Below are 21,051 nucleotides of genomic sequence, written 5' to 3'. Positions count from 1 at the left end.
GGAGAGCTCGGTTACTCCCATCTTTCCCAAGAATCATTGCAACTGGATAAACCTGTGCAGGTGACATTCAGAGCATCAGTTACATATATCCTAATAGGAAACTTGGTAGACAAAATGCTTCTGTGTGTCTGAGAAAGAGAGAATAAGTACACCTTGCACAGGTCCGGAATTTTCTTTTACAGTGGTGCCTCGCAAGACGAAAATAATCCGTTCCGCGAGTCTCTTCGTCTAGCGGTTTTTTGTCTTGCGAAGCAACCCTATTAGCGGCTTAGCGGATAAGCACTATTAGCGGTTTAGCGGCTATTAAAGGCTTAGTGGCTAAAAGGCTATTAGCGGCTTAGCGGCTTAGAAAAAGGGGGGGGGGGACGAAAAAAAATTGCAAGACTCGCAAGACATTTTCGTCTTGCAAAGCAAGCCCATAGGGAAAATCGTCTTGCGAAGCAACTCAAAAACGGAAAACCCTTTCGTCTAGCGGGTTTTTCGTCTTGCGAGGCATTTGTCTTGCGGGGCACCACTGTATCTCTGGCAACACCTGTCAGATTTCATTTCCAATGTTTTTAAAAACATACACCCCCATCCCAAGCATTTTTAGGGAAGCTTTTAATGTTTAACAGATGAGTGGGGTAGAAATAATAAATTGTTCTTGTTGTTGTTGTTGTTGTTGAGTCATTTAGTCATGTCCGACTCTTCATGACCCCATGGACCAGAGCACGCCAGGCCCTCCTGTCTTCCACTGCCTCCCACAGTTTGGTCAAACTCATGCTGGTATCTTCGAGAACACTGTCCAACCATCTCATCCTCTGTCGTCCCCTTCTCCTTGTGCCCTCCATCTTTCCCAACATCAGGGTCTTTCCCAGGGAGTCTTCTCTTCTCATGAGGTGGCCAAAGTCTTGGAGCCTCAGCTTCAGGATCTGTCCTTCCAGTGAGCACTCAGGGCTGATTTCCTTAAGGATGGATAGGTTTGATCTTCTTGCAGTCCATGGGACTCTCAAGAGTCTCCTCCAGCACCAGAATTCAAAAGCATTAATTCTTCGGTGATCAGCCTTTTATTATTATTATTATTATTATTATTATTATTATTATTATTATTATTACTAAGAAATGCAATTTGACACCTTCATTGTAAGGCATTGCATTGGATAACCCTCAGGGTGCCTTCCAACTCTTACGGTTCTATGAATCTTAACTGTATAAAGGAGCTTTGTGGGTGTGTTCCTATGTACCCAGAAGTGTCAGGAAGGGAGCCAGATGGGCTCCACTGGGAGGTGAACTCATAGGGAAGAGCAACAGGTCTAAGGAACAACGTGAGCAAAGAGGGAACAGGTGTGAAGAGCTTTAAAGGTGAAGACGACAAACTGGAAATAGATGCCGACAGTGACTGAGAGCTACCGTTCAGTCTTCAGGGAAGAGGTGATGGTGGCGATAGCGTCCGGAGAGAAAGATGACTTGAGCAAAATTGTTGTGCGCTGACTAAAGAGGAGTGATGTGCCACGAGGTTGGGCCCACAGAGAGGACATTATAGATACGAGATGATCAGAGCAAGGTTAAAGGGGCATTACTTACGAATAGGTCCCAGGTGCTGAGGAATTGCCTTCTCTCTTAATTTATGGATAGCTGGATGTCCGGAGTTGTGCAAAGAAGCGCTAATAGACAATAAGATTAAAAGGTGAAGAGCGTTGAGGATCTAGCGCTTACAACTTGATTGCCTTTCTAAACTCTCCTAATAATGTGTAATAATAAAACCTTTGCCGGCGCAGCCTTTTGTCTCCAGAAAGCCTGAACGGGAATGAATTTAAATGGCTCGACACCTTGATTGGATCTTTTTTTATGATGTATGTGGAACAAAATGCACAAAAGTGAGGAATATTAAAGATAATAGTTGGAGAGAAAGACACTTGGAATTTGTGCCCAAGGAATTCGTTTCAGGGTGGGGTGAGATACGAAGAAGCTTGCTCAAGAAGGTAGCGGGAGACGGGGGGGAATAAACCCACAATCTTTTTCCGTTAAATATATATAAAGCGTCTAGGAAGAATCAGGGAGATATCTGTTCTGAAAACCAGACTGCAGTCTGGGGAGTCTCTCAAATAACTCTGAATGGCTGTATAAATATATTAAAAAGATGCTGAAAGCTGGTGGGGGAAGAGAGAACACAATTCAAATGAAAACACCCTGAGATAGAAAAGAAAGGGAATAATTTGTTAAAAGAATTATTTTCCTGCCTTTTTTCTGTCTTCATCTTCTGTCTTCAAGGGAGATTCCCACCACCCCCTGCTCCTGTCACAGGGAAATGTCAGTGTTCAACGGTGATGCTTTCTGTTCTTTGCTAGCTAATTAATTGCGTTTCAGTTCAGCATTGGTAGTGTTTAGCAAAGGCTGGCGAAAAGTCTCAATTTTTTAAGGCTTTGTGTCTTCTGTGGCGCAGGAAGAAGGAAGATAAATGCAGCTTAACTGCAGTTGATCTATTGAGGAGTTCATTTCCTTACCTTAATGACCCATTGTGCAAGGAGACACTTGAAAAGCACAAGAACATGAGAGCAACCTTGGCAGATCAGAGCCTGAGTTCATCTAAACCAGCTTCCTCTTCCTGGTGCCCTTCAGGAAGTTTTGGACTACAATTCCTATCATCCCTTGCCATCAATCCCAGACAGCTCTTCAACCCCAGCTACGGACAGGTGAACCTGTGCTCAGATTGGAAGACCTACATTGGCTCCCAGTACATTTCTGAGCACAATTCAAAGTGTTGGTAAGGTAAAGGTAAAGGTACCCCTGCCCGTACGGGCCAGTCTTGACAGACTCTAGGGTTGTGCACCCATCTCACTTAAGAGGCCGGGGGCCAGCGCTGTCTGCAAACACTTCCGGGTCACGTGGCCAGCGTGACAAGCTGCATCTGGCGAGCCAGCACAGCACACAGAACGCCGTTTACCTTCCCGCTAGTAAGAGGTCCCTATTTATCTACTTGCACCCGGGGGTGCTTTCGAACTGCTAGGTTGGCAGGCGCTGGGACTGAGCGACGGGAACGCACCCTGCCGCGGGGATTCGAACCGCCGACCATGTGATCGGCAAGTCCTAGGCGCTGAGGTTTTTACCCACAGCGCCACCCGTGTCCCTAACAAAGTGTTGGTGCTGACCTTTAAAGCCCTAAATGGCCGCGGTCCCATATATCTGAAGGAGCGTCTCCACCCCCCATCACTCAGCCCAGACACTGAGTTCCAGCTCTGAGGGCCTTCTAGTGGTTCCCTCACTGCGAGAAGCCAAGTTATAGGGAACCAGGAAGAGGGCCTTCTCAGTAGTGGCGCCCGCCCCGTGGAACGCCCTCCCACCAGATGTCAAAGAGAACAACAACTACCAGAATTTTAGACGACATCTGAAGGCAGCCCTGTTTAGGGAAGCTTTTAATGTTTGGCAGATTATTGTATTTTAATATTGTGTTGGAAGCCGCCCAGATTGGCTGGAGAAACCCAGTCAGATGGGCGGGGTATAAATAAATAAATTATTATTATTATTATTATTATTATTATTATTATTATTATTATTATTATTATTTATTATTATTATTATTATTATTAAAACAGCAAAACAAAACATTTTCCCTTATTTGGATTTCTCCTCTACTGTTAAATAGGTCAGTTCAAATAATCACTCACAGTAGAAGCTCTTTCAAATCTTGGTACTATTATTAATTTAATTTTTAAATTAAATTTAATATATAAAAAAAGCCCACACACTGTATTTTACTTTTAAGAAAGTAAAATGTTAAGTGCATTCCCTTGAAATGCCAGCAGCTGTTTCAAGCATACAGACTTCAGTTGTAAAGCTCAAGGCGGCTGTCAGGCTGTTCATTTTTAATGGTTACAAATGGCTTTTGGATCTCCAAAGTTATAGGTGTAAAACGGTTGGTTCACATAATTCACAGAACTTTGGCCGGGTGCTAACGTTGGACAGGAGACATGCTCTGAGGTCCACACACTGGAAGTGCCAGAAATATTTCCGTCCAGCCCCTGAAACGCCCTTTTAAAGAAAAGTTCTTTAAACTATCCCCAAAGGCTCAGTCAGAGGTATAAAGGTAAAGGACCCCTGGAAGGTTACGTCCAGTCAAAGGCGACTATGGGGTTGCGGCATTCATCTCGCTTTCAGGCCGAGGGAGCTGGCGTTTGTCCACAGACAGCTTTCTGGGTCATGTGGCCAGCAGGACTAAACCGCTTCTGGCGCAACAGAGCACCTTGATGGAAACCAGAGCGCACGGAAACACCGTTTACCTTCCTGCCTCAGTGGTACCTATTTATCTACTCGCACTGGCGTGCTTTCAAACTGCTAGGTTGGCAGCAGCTGAGACAGAGCAACGAGAGCTCACGCGGATCCGAACTGCCGACCTTCTGATCGGCAAGCCCAAGAGGCTCAGTGGTTTAGACCACAGTGCCACCCACGTCCGAGTCTGCTCCTTGGGCAAGGCAGCAGGGATTTCGCACTGCCCAAAACAAGCGGTGTAATGCAAGCGTTGGGAACTGCATCTGACAAGACGAAGAAAAAAGTTCCTCACCCATCTTGCGAAGGTAATGCTTCAGCTAATGCCAACAAAAAGCTAAGGTTGCTCATTTTCTACTTGCTGTAGGTTCGTTTTTGAGTGCGATTAATTTGACCTTCGGGTGTCTCATTTTGTCCACATTGTGCATCCAACTGTATCTAAAATTTTGGCTGGCTGGCTGCCAATTAAGAATCCACTTCATGCATCAAGTCCCTATAAGCCTGTGCCACAATACTCTCTGGTTGTGGCTAAATTGGCTTCCCCTCTGAGTTATTATTTTCTTACCATGTCTGCCCTCTTCTTCTCCACAGGTATTCCAACCTCATTTTGAACCTGTTCTCCCTCATGGTCGATGCCAACATCCCGGACATAGCTCTTGAGCCAGACAAGACTGTAAAGAAGGTAAGAATTGAATACAAAGTGTGTGCACTGTGAGATGTGCTCTGCCCATAGAGAAGGGCTCCCAAACCCATTTCATTTTTTCTTCCCTCCATTGTGCTTCACTTCTCAGCCCCCTGCCATTGTGTGTCAAAGCACACATGCACTGTTCCCATGAAACGGTGGTTGTTGTATTTGTTGATTGAATTTATATTCCGCCCTATAGCCGCAGGTCTCAGGGTGGTTCTCGAGATAAAATCAGAATGTTGTTGTTTAGTCGTTTAGCTGTGTCCGACTCTTCGTGACCCCATGGACCAGAGCACGCCAGGCCTCCTGTCTTCCACTGCCTCCCGCAGTTTGGTCAAACTCATGTTTGTAGCTTCGAGAACACTGTCCAACCATCTCGTCCTCTGTTGTCCCCTTCTTCTTGTGCCCTCCATCTTTCCCAACATCAGGGTCTTTTCCAGGGAGTCTTCTCTTCTCATGAGGTGGCCAAAGTACTGGAGCCTCAGCTTCAGGATCTGTCCTTCCAGTGAGCACTCAGGGATGATTTCCTTCAGAATGGAGAGGTTTGATCTTCTTGCAGTCCATGGGACTCTCAAGAGTCTCCTCCAGCACCATAATTCAAAAGCATCAATTCTTCGGCGGTCAGTCTTCTTTATAGTCCAGCTCTCACTTCCATACATCATTCCACAAAATCAGAATCTAAAACCACAAAACGCATAATCAAAATAAAGACAACAGCAACCCAACAACACATTTAAAAAGGGCTTAGGGTGCCAATCAAGTTTTCCTCGCTTCTGCTGGTTCAGAAGCAAGGAACGCACTGGCCAGGCTTCTCTGTCTGAGCTTTGAAACTCTTCCCAAGCTGAGGCCCTCGCCAATCCTGCTCCACATTCCTCCTCATGTTGGAATATCACCTCAAGCCATGGAGTTACCTTTGCTTGCCTGCTTGGAGAGATGTGAAGGGGTTCTGTCGAAACCTCTGGCTTTTATGTGACTGCAGTATCGCCTGCAGTACAAAGGTAAGAGACACGTCCATTGTCCCACCCTCTTTTTTGCCTCTGGCTCTGCCAATCATTGCTGTTCCACCCCAGGAAAATCACCCAGAAGAAAATGCAGCTCTCAGGTTGAATGACGCTATTCCTGACAACCTTGGATTAGTTGGTTGTGAGAGTATCTGGCTGTGTTCAAATGTTTTGTGATGCTCATAGTGTTTTTGAAAGTGTTTAGATTAGGGTTGCCATATTTCAAACAGTAAACCCTAGTTTAGATGTTCTTTTAATTTGTTTTTATGTCTTTCAAAGATGTTTCAGATTATTTTAATTGCATTGCGTTGTTGTTTTTTAATTGTATTGTTGTTTGCTGCCCTGGGCTGCTTTGAGAGGAAGAGCTGGGTAGAAATGTCATTGTTGTTGATGATGATTGTGATAATCCCTTGTGCGGCTGTGTGCTTGAACTCAGGCACACAGAACACTCTAGCAGTATGAACTGGCCCAGGGACCCTTGCGAAGTGAGAAATGTAATGTTGGAAGTGATCCTAGACATTATCCGAAGGAAGTCTATAAAAGAAGCAGGAGGGCAGCTTGCCAAACAAGAGCAATCTCATCTCTGTCTTCTGATGATTCAGAAACCCATCTTATTCCAGCCTGGTCTCTTTTTAATTTGACGGAGGAGGGGGAATAGCCACTTCTGAAACCGTTCTGATTTCTCTGGTGGGGGGTTTTACGTTTCCTAACCCTCGTCACTGCACTGAGATGCAGTCGTCAAGGATATATAATTGGTAGAAACCTGGCCATCAAAGAACGAAATTGGCAGTTGTTCTGGATTTCAGGGGTCTTGCTTATTTTCTTTTCTTTTGTTTTTTCCTCATCTGCAGACTTCAAGTTCTGACTTACCACTTAGTTTAATCCCATTCATCTCTGTCAGGAGTTCAGTGTTGCTTGACGTGATGGTGTTTGTGTTTGGCCTGGACTCTGTCTTGCGAGCAATCTGACACTCTTCCTGTATCAAATGGAGAGTCTCTTCCTTTGTGTTTTCATGCCAATTAAGGCAGAACATAACCGGCTTGTTATTAATATGTGGGCAACAACTTTCATGTTTGATTTGGGCAACGGCATACACGTTTTCGTGTTGGCTGGAGAGAGCCATCCATCCCAATTTCTCTTTCTCCATTCAGACTACATTTCAATGTTCCACTTGCTAAGAAGCGTTTCTTTTTTTTTTTCATTCGTAATTTTTATTAAATTGCAAATAAAAAATACAAAACATAAAAGTTACTTCTCATATTCACAAATTATATAATACAACTTCCTTCAGCCTTCCCGTGAATCATCCGTTATGTTCTTATAAAACTTCGCATTTCTTATGCTGTATTGTCGTTAACCGCTGTAATTCTTCTCTTTCTCTCTGACAGTACCCTTTTTTTCCTTTTTACAGAGCTCTTTTAAAACCCACTAGCGTTATCTGACCTTCACTCAAGTTTTCCAGATAATTCGTGAAATTTTCCCACTCCTCAATAAACCTCTGATCTTTAGAGTATCTTATTTTCCCTGTCATCTTATCCATCTCTGCATAATCTAACAGTTTTGCTCTCCATTCTTCGATTGTCGGCAGTTTCTCAGATTTCCAATTTTGAGCTATTAAGATTCTTGCAGCCGCTGTTGCATATTGAAAAAGCCTATGATCTTTCTTTCTTATCTCCCTCCCTATCATTCCCAACAGGAACGCCTCAGGTTTTTTAACGAAAGTATATCTTAGAATTTTTTTCAATTCGTTGTACACCCCCTCCCAAAACTCTTTAACCTTTTGGCACTCCCACCACATGTGGTAATAGGACCCCTCCCTTTCTCTACACTTCCAACATTTGTTACAGATCCCGTACATTTTGGCTAACTTTACAGGGGTTAGATACCAGCGATAGAACATTTTCATTAAGTTTTCTTTCAATGTCACACAGGCTGTAAACTTAAGGTGTACTTTCCAAAGTTTCTCCCACTCTTCAGCATATATGTTATGGCCAATGTCTCTCGCCCAGTGAATCGCTACTGCCTTTACTTCTTCATCTATTAGATTCCAGCCTAACAACAGGTTGTACATTTTAGATAGAGTTCTATAATTGTTGTTCAGTATTTCGGTTTGGAATCTGGAGTCTTTATCGGCATACCCTTTGTCTGCAATATCTTTTCTGAGCATTCCGTTTAGCTGAAAGTAATGCAACCAGTCATAAACTTTCTCCTTAATTTGATCGTACGGCTTTAGTTTCCATTTCCCCTCTTCTTTCATTAACAGTTGCTCGTATGTAGGCCAGTTATCTCCTCTATTTATTTTGCTGACACTCATCGCTTCTAGCGGCGATAACCAGTGGGGAGTTTTGGGTTCCAGCACCTCTCTGTTCCTTTCCCACACCTCAATCAGTGGACCTCTGAAGGTGTGATTTCCAAAGCCCCTGTGTATTTTCCTCTTCCCATACCATAGGTAAGCGTGCCACCCAAACCTAATATTATATCCCTCTAAATCTAACACCTCCCTGTCTTCCAATTTGATCCAAGATCTGATCCAGCATAGGCAAGCTGCCTCGAAATATAATTTTAGATCAGGTAGGGCGAAGCCCCCCCTTTCCTTCACGTCTGTCAATAACTTATATTGAATCCTTGGCTTCTTGCCTTGCCAGACAAATTTCGAAATCACCTTCTTCCATTCCTTAAATATCTTTGTACCCCTGATAACAGGAATGTTCTGAAAAAGGAATAGCATTCTTGGGAGAACGCTCATCTTGATTATAGCTATTCTGCCCCAAAATGAAATTTTCAGCCTGCCCCATGATTCCATATCTTTCTTAACCCCTTTCCATACTATGTCATAATTATTTTTAAAAAGATCTATGTTTTTTGGTGTTACCCATATTCCCAAATACTTAACTTTCCCGGTCACCTCTATCCCCGTTGCATTTTGTATTTCTTCAATTTTGTCTGTCTCCATATTTTTTGCAATGATTTTTGTTTTCTTTTTATTCAATTTGAAACCGGCTACTTTCCCAAACTGTTCGAATTCTTCAAGTACCTCTTTTGTTGAGTTTAGTGGGTCCTCCATTGTTATTACCAGGTCGTCCGCGAACGCCTTTGTTTTGTATTCATTCTGCCCAACTGTTATCCCTCTTATCCCTCTGTTTCCTCTTATAGAGTTTAACAAAACTTCTAACACCATAATAAACAACAGTGGGGAAAGAGGGCATCCTTGTCTTGTTCCTTTAGCAATTCTTATTTCTGAGGTCTCCACACTATTTATTGTCAGTCTGGCCTTCTGTTCCGTATAAATTGCTTTTACCCCGTTATAAAACTCAGCACCAACCTCCATAAACTCCAGTTGTTTTAGCATGAAATCCCAAATTAGATTGTCGAACGCTTTTTCTGCGTCCACAAATAACAATATCCCTTGTTTATCACATCTGTCCGATAAGTATTCTATAATGTTTACCACATTCCTTATATTATCCTTCATGTGCCTTCCCGGCAAAAAGCCGGCTTGGTCTCTGTGAATACTTTTTCTCAATATATTTTTCAATCTCTTTGCTAGGATTCCCGCGAATATCTTATAATCTATGTTTAATAAGGAGATCGGTCTATAATTTTTAATCTGTTGTAAGTCTGAATCTTGTTTTGGTATTAGGGTAATTAGAGCCTCCTTCCACGTCTCAGGTAATTCTCTCTTTTTAAGGATATTATTCATCACCTCTTGCATCGGAGCCAACAAAATTGGCTCCATTTCTTTATAATACCTCCCAGTAAACCCATCTGGGCCTGGCGCTTTCCCTTTTTTTAAATCCTTTATTATATCTTTAATCTCATCTGCCTCTATTGGAGCGCTCAGTTTCTCCTTCTCCTGTGACGTAATCTTGTAGGTGCCCTTCTCTTTTAAATACTCTTCTATGCTTCTTATGTTATCATTTTCACTATTTTTATAAAGGTCTTTATAAAAGTCCAGAAAGGCCTTTCTTATTTCTTTGGGATTGCTTTTCACTTCTTCCTCCACCACGATCTTATTTATTGTATTCTGTTCTTTCCTTTTTTTTAGTTGCCAAGCTAGAAGCTTTCCTGATTTATTGGCGTGTTCAAATGTTTTTTGTCTTAGTTTTTTGACCTTCCATTCTATTTCTCTATTTATCAGCAATGCCAATTGCGACTGTAGGATCTTAATATTTTCTTTTATCCTCTTATTTTTCGGATTTTCAACTAATTTTTGTTCGTTGTCCATTATTTGCTGTAAGATTTCTTTTTTCCCTCTATCTCTTTTTTTATTCTTAATAACGTTTTGTTGGATGAAGAATCCCCTCATCACCGCCTTGCCTGCGTCCCACACCACCTTCATCATAGTCCCTTTACCCAAATTGTCCTCAAAGTATTCTTTTAACTTTCTCTTTGCTTTCTCTATGATCTCTAGATCATCTAGCAGATAATCTTTCATTTTCCATCTGAATGGTCTTTCTTCCAACCCTTTCAATTCCAGTTTTACTGCATTGTGATCCGAGATCATTTTGGGGAGAATCTCGACCTTAGTAGCTCTTGGCACTAGCTCTGTCGATACCCATATCTGATCTAGTCTGGAAAAGGAATCATGTGGCTCCGAGTGAAAGGTATACTGTTTTTCTAGGGGGAATTTAAATCTCCATACATCCACCAAATTGAGATTGTTTACCAATGAGAAGAATGTCTGTGGTAGTTTTCCTACCATACCTTCTCCCTCCCTTAGCCTATCGATATTCAGCGATACCACTCCATTCATATCCCCTAATAATATTATTTTCTGGTCCGCATATTCGCTTAATTTCTCTTCTAACATTCTAAAGAACTCTGCTTTATTATTGTTTGGTGCGTATATCCCCACTATTATTACATTTTCTCCTTGCCATCTAATTTGGACTACTACTATCCTCCCTTCCTCATCTTTATATATTTGTTGTGCTTCCAATTGTTTCCTTATATAAATAATCACCCCCCTTTTCTTCCTTTTGTCCAACGATACAAATTCATTTCCCAATCTTTTATTAATCAGAATTCTTTTATGTTTCCTTGCTATGTGGGTCTCTTGAAGACATATGATGTCTAAACCTTCCTTTTTTAAGATATGCTCAATTTTATTCCTCTTTTTCTTATCATTCATTCCATTAACGTTCCAGCTCCAAATTTTTAATGACATTTTGGTTGCCTGTGTAGCTGTCTACCGCCCCTCTTTAAATTTTACCTTCTCCTCCTTCTTCCTCTTCCTCTTCCTCTCCCCCTGACCTCTCTGTTTCTTCTTCTGAATCTACCTTTCTTTCTATCTCCTCACTTTTGTCTTCCTCTTTATGAACTCTCAGTTCTTTGTACTTCCTTAAGAATTTGCTAGTCTCTTCTGGGCTCGTTAATTTTTGCCTCTTACCTCTATAGGTAAATGAGATTCCTTCGGGGAACTCCCATTTGAATTCAATATTTGTCCTCTTCAGCGCCTGTACTAGTTCTTTATATGGATCTCTACGTTTGAGCAGCCTGACAGGAATGTCTTTAAAGATTATGATGTAGTTTCCACCAATATTCAGCCTTTTTTCCTTGTTTTTTTTGAGAATCATATTCCTCGTTTCCCTTTCTTTAAATACAACTAAACAGTCTCCTACAAACCTCTTATTCTTGGCTGATTTGGTTTTTAATCTAAAAGCCGATTGTATTGCATTTGCCATCTCTTCTACTGGAATCTCCAGCCATGAAGCTAATTCTGTTGTTAATTTCGCTTTTATATTTTCACCTTGGGTTTCTGGCACTGCTCTTAACCTTAAATTAACTTCCTTCTGTCTTAGTTCATTCATGGCAATCAAATCTTTCATTTCCTCTTGGTTCTTATTCAGATCTAAAATCTCGGCTTTTATCTTATCTTCCTCTCGTCTTACATCTTTCATTTCTAACCTTGTCTTTTTTAGACCCTCTTCTACCGCTTGCGTCCTCCTAAATACCTCCTTCAGTTGACCTTTCAATTCATTAACTGTTTCATCTATCTTTTTGTCCATCTTCCCAATTCTAGTATCTACTTGTTCTAGTTTAGATTCAAGGTTTTTCTCGCTTTGTCTGATCTCCGCAAACATTCTTAGAATGTCTGCTTTGAAATCAGTTTCTTGTTTCGATCCCTTCCTATCCCCTGGTGTTCCCCCTTCTGGTCTTTTCCCCGTATTAGACATTATGAGGTATTGAACAGTGTCCAGTATTAAGTAGGTATTGGGTAACCGTACAGGTATCAATACTCAATAAATTAAATTATAGCAACACACGATAGATATGCGTTTCTAATACACCCCCAATACAATAAGTCCGAGGTACGCAAAGCAAAATGTCCAAAATCCAAATTTTTAGTAGCCGTTGGACCGTTGAACTCGTTGAACAGTGTCCATTTATCCTTTATAACTCCCACCTATTATATATAGATTATTCAGATTTTCAAAATATTAAATTGTCCTTAGGCTGACCTGGAGCATCAACTCGGTGGCTCGATGACTTTGCAATGACCTCTTTTTTTTGGAGGAGGAGATAGGTTCTTGTATTTCAGTACTCTCTTGTAATTATAGAATATATAAAGTATACGAGGTAAAGTGGTTTTAGGAGTTGTCGTTTATGTAGAGACTCGTAAGCACTTATGAAATAGCAAACAGCAAAAGTAAACCAGAGAGAAACAACAAAAGTAAACCAGAGGGAAAAACAAGGACAGAACAGCAGAAGTATACCAATAGGTAACAAGGGGGGTTCAGAGTTGCAATATTATACTCCGTCCACCAGGTGGCTCCCTCTGATATTGCGCTGCTGATCTTTACTGAGATCTATCTATCCTCTAAAGCAACCTAAGTGGTTACCTGGAGGGTCTGCCTGCAGCGGAGAGACTATTTTCCAAATCCACAAGATGTACAGTCCATACCAAATTGTTGCTGAGTCTATGAAGTCCGCAAGAGAATGGGTATGTGGGGAGCCAAGAGAGGCTGGAGGACGCCCGAAGTCGCGCTGCTAAGGTACAGTGTAAAATGGTCTCCGCGACACTTCCGCTTCTCCTGGCAGCGTCAGCTCTTTTCTACTCTCAGGCAATCTCCTCTTCGCTTCCCTCCTCGCTCCCCCTTAGTTGCTTTCAGCAATATTGCTGTGCAGTTTTACTCTTCTGTTCTCTGTTTTAGTCAAAAGCCTGATAATGTAACAGTAATGTCTTTTCAAAGAAACAAAGTATCGCTAGGGGCATTCACTTCTCTTTCACGCTCTGCTCCTCTATGCGTGTTCGCTGATTTCGGATAAAGGCTGAACTCAGCAGTCAAAATATCTCCACCGGGTTTCTCTGTTGTCTATAAGACTAATCCCCAAACACTGGTTTACTCCCCGGTTCCTTCTGTTTTGAGAACGGAGCGCTTACCCTCGGCGAGAACAGGGCTTTCCGCTACCTGGGAGGGAGTAATGGCCGCCGGACCTATTCCCCGACACCGCCGTGCTCTTCGCCTCTTCTAGAGGTTACCTGACGGCGCGACAGGTCTCCGCTGGCCCCCAGCACCTCTGGACGTACTCCTGAGGCGTACCGGGGTGCTTTTCGCCCTTCAGCACCCCCCTTTTCCTCCCCTTGTAGGGCGGGATTCGCGCTCTCAGCCAAATCCCTTCTCGCTCCGAGGACGCGCTCCGCCGGAAGTCCCGCTAAGAAGCGTTTCTGAGGTCTTTCGAATGCTGCGTCTTCTTCTGAGTTTTGCCGATCTTGTAAAAGACTCATCTTATTATATTATATCTATGCTTCTGCATTTGGAATCTTATTTATGTTGTCAGTCCTTCACATCACAGCCTTTTTTGTTCCCTTTGTTTTAATGGAGGTGTCTCCTTTCCATTTTTCAAAGTCTACTTTAATGGAAAGTCTAATAGAATAAATCCCAAAGCACTTTCTTCTGGGGTGGGGATAGGGAGAGTGGAATCAGTTTGTGTGATACCTTGTGATGCCTTTGAAGTTTAGTAATCAATTTCTCTCTGGAACAGTGAGTCGCTCTTGATCTTGTGTGACAATATGTTGTCTTAATGTCATAAGACTGAAGATCTGGAAAGGTTACTGATGTTATGATGTTCTTATTTAATTTCCATAGCTCTCCAGGCTGCACTGTCTTTTACAAAGTTTGATCATATGTGCTTTAATTATTTTATTTTATTATTTATACTCCATCCATCTGGCTGGGCTTCCCCAGCCACCCTGGGTGGTTTACACCACATTAAAATTGTAAAACATCAGACATTAAAAATTTCCTGATATATGGCTGCCTTCAGATGTCTTCTAAAAGTCAGATACAGTGGTACCTCAGGTTATAGATCCTTCAGCTCACAGACGCTTCAGGTTACAGACTCTGCTAACCCAGAAATAGTACCTCGGGTTAAGAACTTTGCTTCAGGATGAGAACAGAAATCACACGGCAGCGGGGGGAGGCCCCATTAGCTAAAGTGGTACCTCAGGTTAAGAACAGTTTCAGGTTAAAAACGGACCTCCAGAACGAATTAAGTTCTTAACCTGAGCTACCACTGTAAAGGTAAAGGGACCCCTGACAGTTAAGTCCAGTCGCAGATGACTCTGGGGTTGTGGCGCTCATCACGCTTTACAGCCCGAGGGAGCCAACGTACAGCTCCAGGTCATGTGGCCAGCATGACTAAGCCGCTTCTGGCAAAACCAGAGCAGTGCATGGAAATGCCATTTACCTTCCTGCTGGAAGGTATTTATCTTTTTTACCTATTTTACCTATTTATCTACTTGCACTTTTTGGCGTGCTTTTGAACTGGTAGGTTGGCAGGAGCTGGGACTGAGCAATGGGAGCTCACCCCATCGCAGAGATTCGAACTGGTGACCTTCTGATCAGCAAGCCCAAGAGGCTCAGTGGTTTAGACCCAAACATGGCCAATGAAAGTGTTGCACTTGCTCACCAATAGCAAAAAGCCTTGTGCTGAAATCACCATTGAAATAGCTGGAGTCCCCAAGTGATGCTGAATCTCCTTAAACTTCCAAGTCTTGAAGGTGACGGCTGGTATCTCAGTACACGGTGATCGCAAGGAGGACTTCCACTTCTCCCCAGTTCAATAGCTTTTACTTTGTATGGGCTGCTCAGTCTGAAGTGAGAATGATGTCTTGTAAAATCATCAGGTATTCTGGAAGAAATTTGAAACCGAATTTATATTATTTTTCCGCTCCCTGTGGCAAAGCTTTTTTTTCTGCAACCCTATCAGGAAAAATCTATATTTATCTAATGCTACAGTTGCATTGATTTTCAGCAATATCATCTCTCTCTCTCTCTCTCTTTTTCTTTCTCTTTTGTTCTTTGTTACAGAAGAGAATTTTCCATTCTTGGCACATCATTCCTATGAAGCAATGTGTTTGGGCTAGATCTAAATTGGGATCTCTTTGCTAATAAAGAGCCAGATTTTTCCAGTATCTGATAGTATTTTATCACCCCTTGCCATATAACTGATTGGGGAACTTTTTTTCCACAGTCTGAGGGCCACATTCCCTTCAGGGCAGTATTCCGGGGGCCAGATTCCAGTTGTGGGTGGGGCCGGTGGCAAAAGTGGGTGGAGCAAATAAAGGCGAATTTTGCCTTTGTTTCTTCACACACCCGTCTTTGTCCCCCATCCAGGCAAACTCATTGTTTTTTGTTGTTGTTTAGTCATGTCCAACTCTTCATGACCCCATGGACCAGAGAATGCCAGGCACCCCTGTCCTCCACCGCCTCCCACAGTTTGGTCAAACTCATGTTGGTAGCTTCGAGAACACTGTCCAACCATCTCATCTTCTGTCATCCCCTTCTCCTTGTGCCCTCCATCTTTCCCAACATCAGGGTCTTTTCCAGGGAGTCTTCTCTTCTCATGAGGTGGCCAAAGTATTGGAGCCTCAGCTTCAGGATCTGTCCTTCCAGTGAGCACTCAGGGCCATAGCTGTCAAGTGTCCCTTATTTGAAGGGACAGTCCCTTATTCCAGCACCATGTCCCGCTGCTGTCCCTTATTGATGGATGTCCCTTAAATGCCCCTTAAATGATGTCCCTTAAATTTCAAAGGAAGCAGCTCCTCTCCCTCCCTCCCTGCCGGCCAGGGAGGAGGGAGGCTCCAACTGTGTTGCTTGGCTGCGTTGCTCACCCAATAAGAAGTCTAAGAACGACTGGGGGGTGGAGCTTGCATGCCTTGTGTGTGGCTAGTTAATGCAAGCTGAGGGGTTTTTTGAACGCTGGACACCATTTTGTTGCACGTGCTGCTGCAAACTTTGCAGTGCAAAGCCAGGCCGGGGAGCCATCTTAAGTTGAGGCTGCATAGGCCTTGTGGTGCATGTGATTCAGATTCTGTTCAGTTGAACCCCTGGTTACAAAGTTGGTTGGACAGTGTTCTCGAAGCTACCAGCATGAGTTTGACCAGACTGCAGGAGGACAGGAAGACTGGAGTGCCTGGAACAGGTGAGGTTGCAGGTCCCTTATTTTGGCTGCTGGTCCCTTATTTTCAAATCTGTAAGTTGACAGCTATGCTCAGGGCTGATTTCCTTCAGAATGGATAGGTTTGATCTTCTTGCAGTCCATGGGACTCTCAAGAGTCTCCTCCAGCACCAGAATTCAAAAGCATCAATTCCTCATTGTTATAAGAGACTATTCTCATGCGTTGTAAACAAGGCCACGTTTCAGCTCTCGTGAGTGGAGTCGAGAGCGGAGACAGTTGCCTTAAACTTCTCCTGGCTGAAGTGGGCAGCTTTGCTCAAACTCATTTAAACAAGATAACGCCACGTACATTGTGTTGAGGAGAATTTAAACAGATGTTTTCGGTGTCTTGATTGATTTTCGTCCTGTCCCCCCGTCCCCCTCCTCAAAGCTTTAAACAAGAAATCCATATATATTTCGAGAAACTCAAACAAGATAAGGATCCATTTTGCCTTGACCTGTAAAATTAAATTACCTGTCGGTGCCTGAATGAAGTCAATAGCCCATTTTCAGCCATAATATCATTTTCATGGAAGGCTTGGGGGCGAAGACTTGTAAAGTATGCGATGTTTGCCTGGCTACAAGACAAACGCTGCTATTTGCTTTATGCAGATGGGTGTTCTAAGTCAATTTTCTCATCTCCTGGTGCAAGTGCTCCCTAGAGCACCAGGATGACAGAAAAGGGAAACAAAGAGTCGCTGAAATTCATTATTTTAAACAATAAGATAAAATAAAATCCTGCGACTCCAGGTGCTTGCGGGACTCTTCAGAAACTTCAGCTGCAGGTTTGACCAGGGCCCGTTTTTCAGGTGATATATTTCTGATGTCGCACAACTTTCACTGATGTAGATTCATAATGCCTTTATACAAATATATGGTGTGGCTGCATTTGAAATACTGTGTATAGTTCTCACCTCAAGCATATATACAGTGGTACCTCTGATGGCGAACAGGATCTGTTCTGGAGCCCCGTTCGCAACATGAGCAGAATGCAACCCACGTCTGCGCATGCGTGTGACGTCATTTTGAGCATCTGCGTATGCGTGAGCGGCAAAACCTGGAAGTAACCCGTTCCATTACTTCCGGGTTGCCGCGGGACGTATCCTGAAAGAATGTAACCTGAACCAAACGTAACAAGAGGTATGACTATATGATTTCTATTTTTCCCCAGTTTTATTAAGCTTGAGCATGTTTAACATCTACAGTCATAACACAATTTCATCTTTCCTCTTATTTTTGTTGACTTTCCTCCCCATTTTCCACAGAGTTGTTGTTACTCTTCCCTTCTGTTGCTGTTCTATCTATCAAATCGTAGCCACAAATATCATAATCTAATTACTTCTGTTGCTCATAGCTCAAATTCTGCTTGCAAGTTCATCATGCTATAATGTTTCTTTAAATAGTCCAAAACGGTGTTTGCTTAATTACTAGACCGCCCTTCATTCGAGAATCACAAGGCGATTTACAATATAAAAACTCAGACATACGTAACATTCTTCTTCTTCTTCTTTGGCGATCACTTATAGCCGACTAAGATTGTCTTCCATAAACAGGGTTTTAACAGTGAGTCCGTAAGTGACTGTGGAGGCCAATTCTGGATCCACATGTCCTTCCACAGTGGGGACATAGGTTTCCGGGCAGGAGTTGATCACGGTGAGGGTTTGCCAAGTGTGCCTTCCTCCTGGCTCTTTTCTCCCCTGCATCCTGAGTTCGAGTGTCTTCAAAGCCCATGACACCTTTGGTAAAGGCTGTTCTCCATTTGTAGCACTCGCAGGCAAGTGTTTCCCATTTGTTGGTGTTTATACTGCATTTATTTTAGATTTGCTTTGAGAGAGTCTTTAAACCTCTTTTGTTGACCACCAGCATTACGCTTTCCATTTTTAAGTTCGGAATAGAGTAGTTGCTTTGGAAGATGATAATCAGGCATTCACACAACATGGCCAGTCCAACAAAGTTGATGTTGAAGAATCGTCGCTTTGACACTGGTGATCTTTGCTTCTTCCAGTACACTGGTATTGGTTCACCTGTCTTCCCAAGTGATGTGTAGAAATTTTCGAAGACACCATTGATGGAATATTTCGAGGAGTTGGAGATGGTGTTTATAAGTGGTCCATGTTTCACATGCATACTATGTATACATAATATAGTAACATACAAAGGCCGTAACTCCACTCACCCTCACCCCAAATATAGTAGAATTAGAGAAGGTTCAGAAAAGGGCAGCCAAATGACCAAGGGATTGTAGCGACCCACCTTTGAGGAAAGGTTGCATTGTGACTTTTCCATTTAGAGACATGGTTTATAATAATATAGTTTATAAAATTATGCATGGCCCTTTTTCAGACTATTTAAAGAAATATTATGGTATGGTGAATTTGCAAGCAGGATTTAAACTATGAGCAACATAAGGAATTCGAGATTATTGTACTATTGTTATGATATAAGAGAGAGAAGACAGGATGCAGCAAGAGGGAGTAATAAATAAATAAAAACACCACAAAAATGAGGTGGGAAGTCGACAAAGCAAAGCAAAAATATATTATTATGTATTGGAATGTATATGTGATTTTTTTTTTTTTTTTGAAAATTTAATAAAATATAACTGAAATAGAATTACAGTGGTACCCCGCAAGACGAACGCCTCGCAAGACGGAAAACCCGCTAGACGAAAGGGTTTTGCATTTGCGAGTTGCTTCGCAAGACGATTTTCCCTATGGGCTTGCTTCGCAAGACGAAAGCCCATAGGGAAATCTCCGGGACAGCGGGGAAGCGCAGCGTGTCTTCCCCACTGTCCTCGGACCTCCTCCCGCCGCCCGCCATCGGAACGAAGCTCCGATGCCGGGCGGGGGGGGGGGAAAGGTTCTCCCGCCGCCCGCCATCAGAACGAAGCTCCGGTGCCGGGCGGGGGGGCGGGAACGCGTTCTCCCGCCGCCCGCCATCGGAACGAAGCTTCGATGCCGGGCGGGGGGGCGGGGACACCTCCTCCCGCCGCCCGCCATCGGAACGAAGCTCCGATGCCGGGCGGGGGGCGGGAACGCGTTCTCCCGCCGCCCGCCATCAGAACGAAGCTCCGGTGCCGGGTGGGGGGGCGGGAACGCGTTCTCCCGCCGCCCGCCATCGGAACAAAGCTCCGATGCCGGGCGGGGGGGCGGGGACACCTCCTCCCGCCGCCCGCCATCGGAACGAAGCTCCGATGCCGGGCGGGGGGCGGGAACGCGTTCTCCCGCCGCCCGCCATCAGAACGAAGCTCCGATGCCGGGCGGGGGGGCGGGGACGCGTTCTCCCGCCGCCCGCCATCGGAACGAAGCTCCGATGCCGGGCGGGGGGGCGGGGACGCATTCTCCCGCCGCCTGCCATCGGAACAAAGCTCCGATGCCGGGCGGGGGGGCGGGGACACCTCCTCCCGCCGCCCGCCATCGGAACAAAGCTCCGATGCCGGGCGGGGGGCGGGAACGCGTTCTCCCGCCGCCCGCCATCGGAACGAAGCTCCGATGCCGGGCGGGGGGGCGGGGACACCTTCTCCCGCCGCCCGGCTTCGGATGGCTTTCCTGAAGACTTGGGGTGGGAGGAGGGTTTTCCTTCCCACCGCCAACATTCAGAATGCTGTTCTGAATGTTGGCGGTGGGGAGGAAAAACCCTCCTCCCACGCAAGCCCCGGGAACAGAGGGAAAGCGCTGCGCGCCTTCCCCTCTGTTCCCGTACCTGTCCTGAAGGCTTGCGGTGGGGAGAAAAGCCCTTCTCCGCACCGCCAGCCTGGCAAGCGGTTTCCCTAGGAACGCATTAATTGATTTTCAATGCATTCCTATGGGAAACCGTGCTTCGCAAGACGAAAAACTCGCAAGAAGAATAAACTTGCGGAACGAATTAATTTCGTCTTGCGAGGCACCACTGTATTCACGTCATGGAAAAAGTGGATTGAGAGGGGAAAAAATTCTCCCTCTCTACAATTCATGGACATGAAGTGAAGCTGGAAGTTGGAGGGCAGATAAGAGAAAATGCTTCGTTATACAATATTATTTATTGTTAAACTACGGAACTCCCTGCCACAGGAGACAGTGATGGCCAACAACTTGGATGGCTTTAAAAGCGGATTGGATTAGTTCATGGAGGAGAGGGCTATGAGTGGCTACTGGCCAGGATGTCAGAGGCAATATGTCTCTGAATACCAGCTGCTGGGGTTCGCAGGTGGGCAGACTGCTGCCCCATAAACAGCAGCCCCTTTCATCGTTTTGACTCCAGCCCCTGTCATTCAGAGGTGCAAAGCCGCCAGACGTGGAGGTCCCATCTTGCTATCGCGCTGTCAGAGCTGAGCAGATCCCTGTCAAATATAAGGACAGGGTCATAAACATTAACATTAACAAAGAAAACAGTAGATTTCTATTGCAATTATTTGGAAAGGAATAATATCAAGATGATTAGAAGATGGCAATGGGGGGGGGGGCAGGGACCTGAGTATGTCGTGTGTAAGAACAGCTTACTGTATGTGCTTTGATTATTTTTAATGAAGATACAGTTGCTATAGTGATCCAACGCAGAGAAATATTTTGGTAGACAAAACCCTACATCACTCTTAAGTATCAGTGGGTATAAATTAGCCTATTTATGGAGACAAAGGCAGGAGAATGACAGAAGTGTGTCGGAGAGGACTGCTTTTGTACTGAAGACGTTTGAAATCATCTT

The 21,051-nt window shown here is 44.0% G+C and overlaps 1 protein-coding gene across 2 annotated transcripts in view; it reads left to right on the top strand.

Annotated features, from left to right (window-relative positions):
• Positions 1-21,051, top strand: part of PIK3C3 (phosphatidylinositol 3-kinase catalytic subunit type 3) — a 121,005-nt gene that overhangs the window by 74,520 nt on the left and 25,434 nt on the right. For both annotated transcript variants that reach the window (XM_028748637.2, XM_028748636.2), the window contains one exon: positions 4,834-4,924. In XM_028748637.2, the coding sequence (XP_028604470.1) occupies positions 4,834-4,924 (91 nt within the window). The remainder of the gene's footprint in view (positions 1-4,833; positions 4,925-21,051) is intronic.

Source organism: Podarcis muralis, chromosome 11 (genome assembly GCF_964188315.1).
Source record: "Podarcis muralis chromosome 11, rPodMur119.hap1.1, whole genome shotgun sequence".
NCBI classification, from domain to species: domain Eukaryota; kingdom Metazoa; phylum Chordata; class Lepidosauria; order Squamata; family Lacertidae; genus Podarcis; species Podarcis muralis.
Note: the sequence above shows the minus strand (reverse complement) of the source record. Positions and strands in the feature narration are given on the sequence as shown.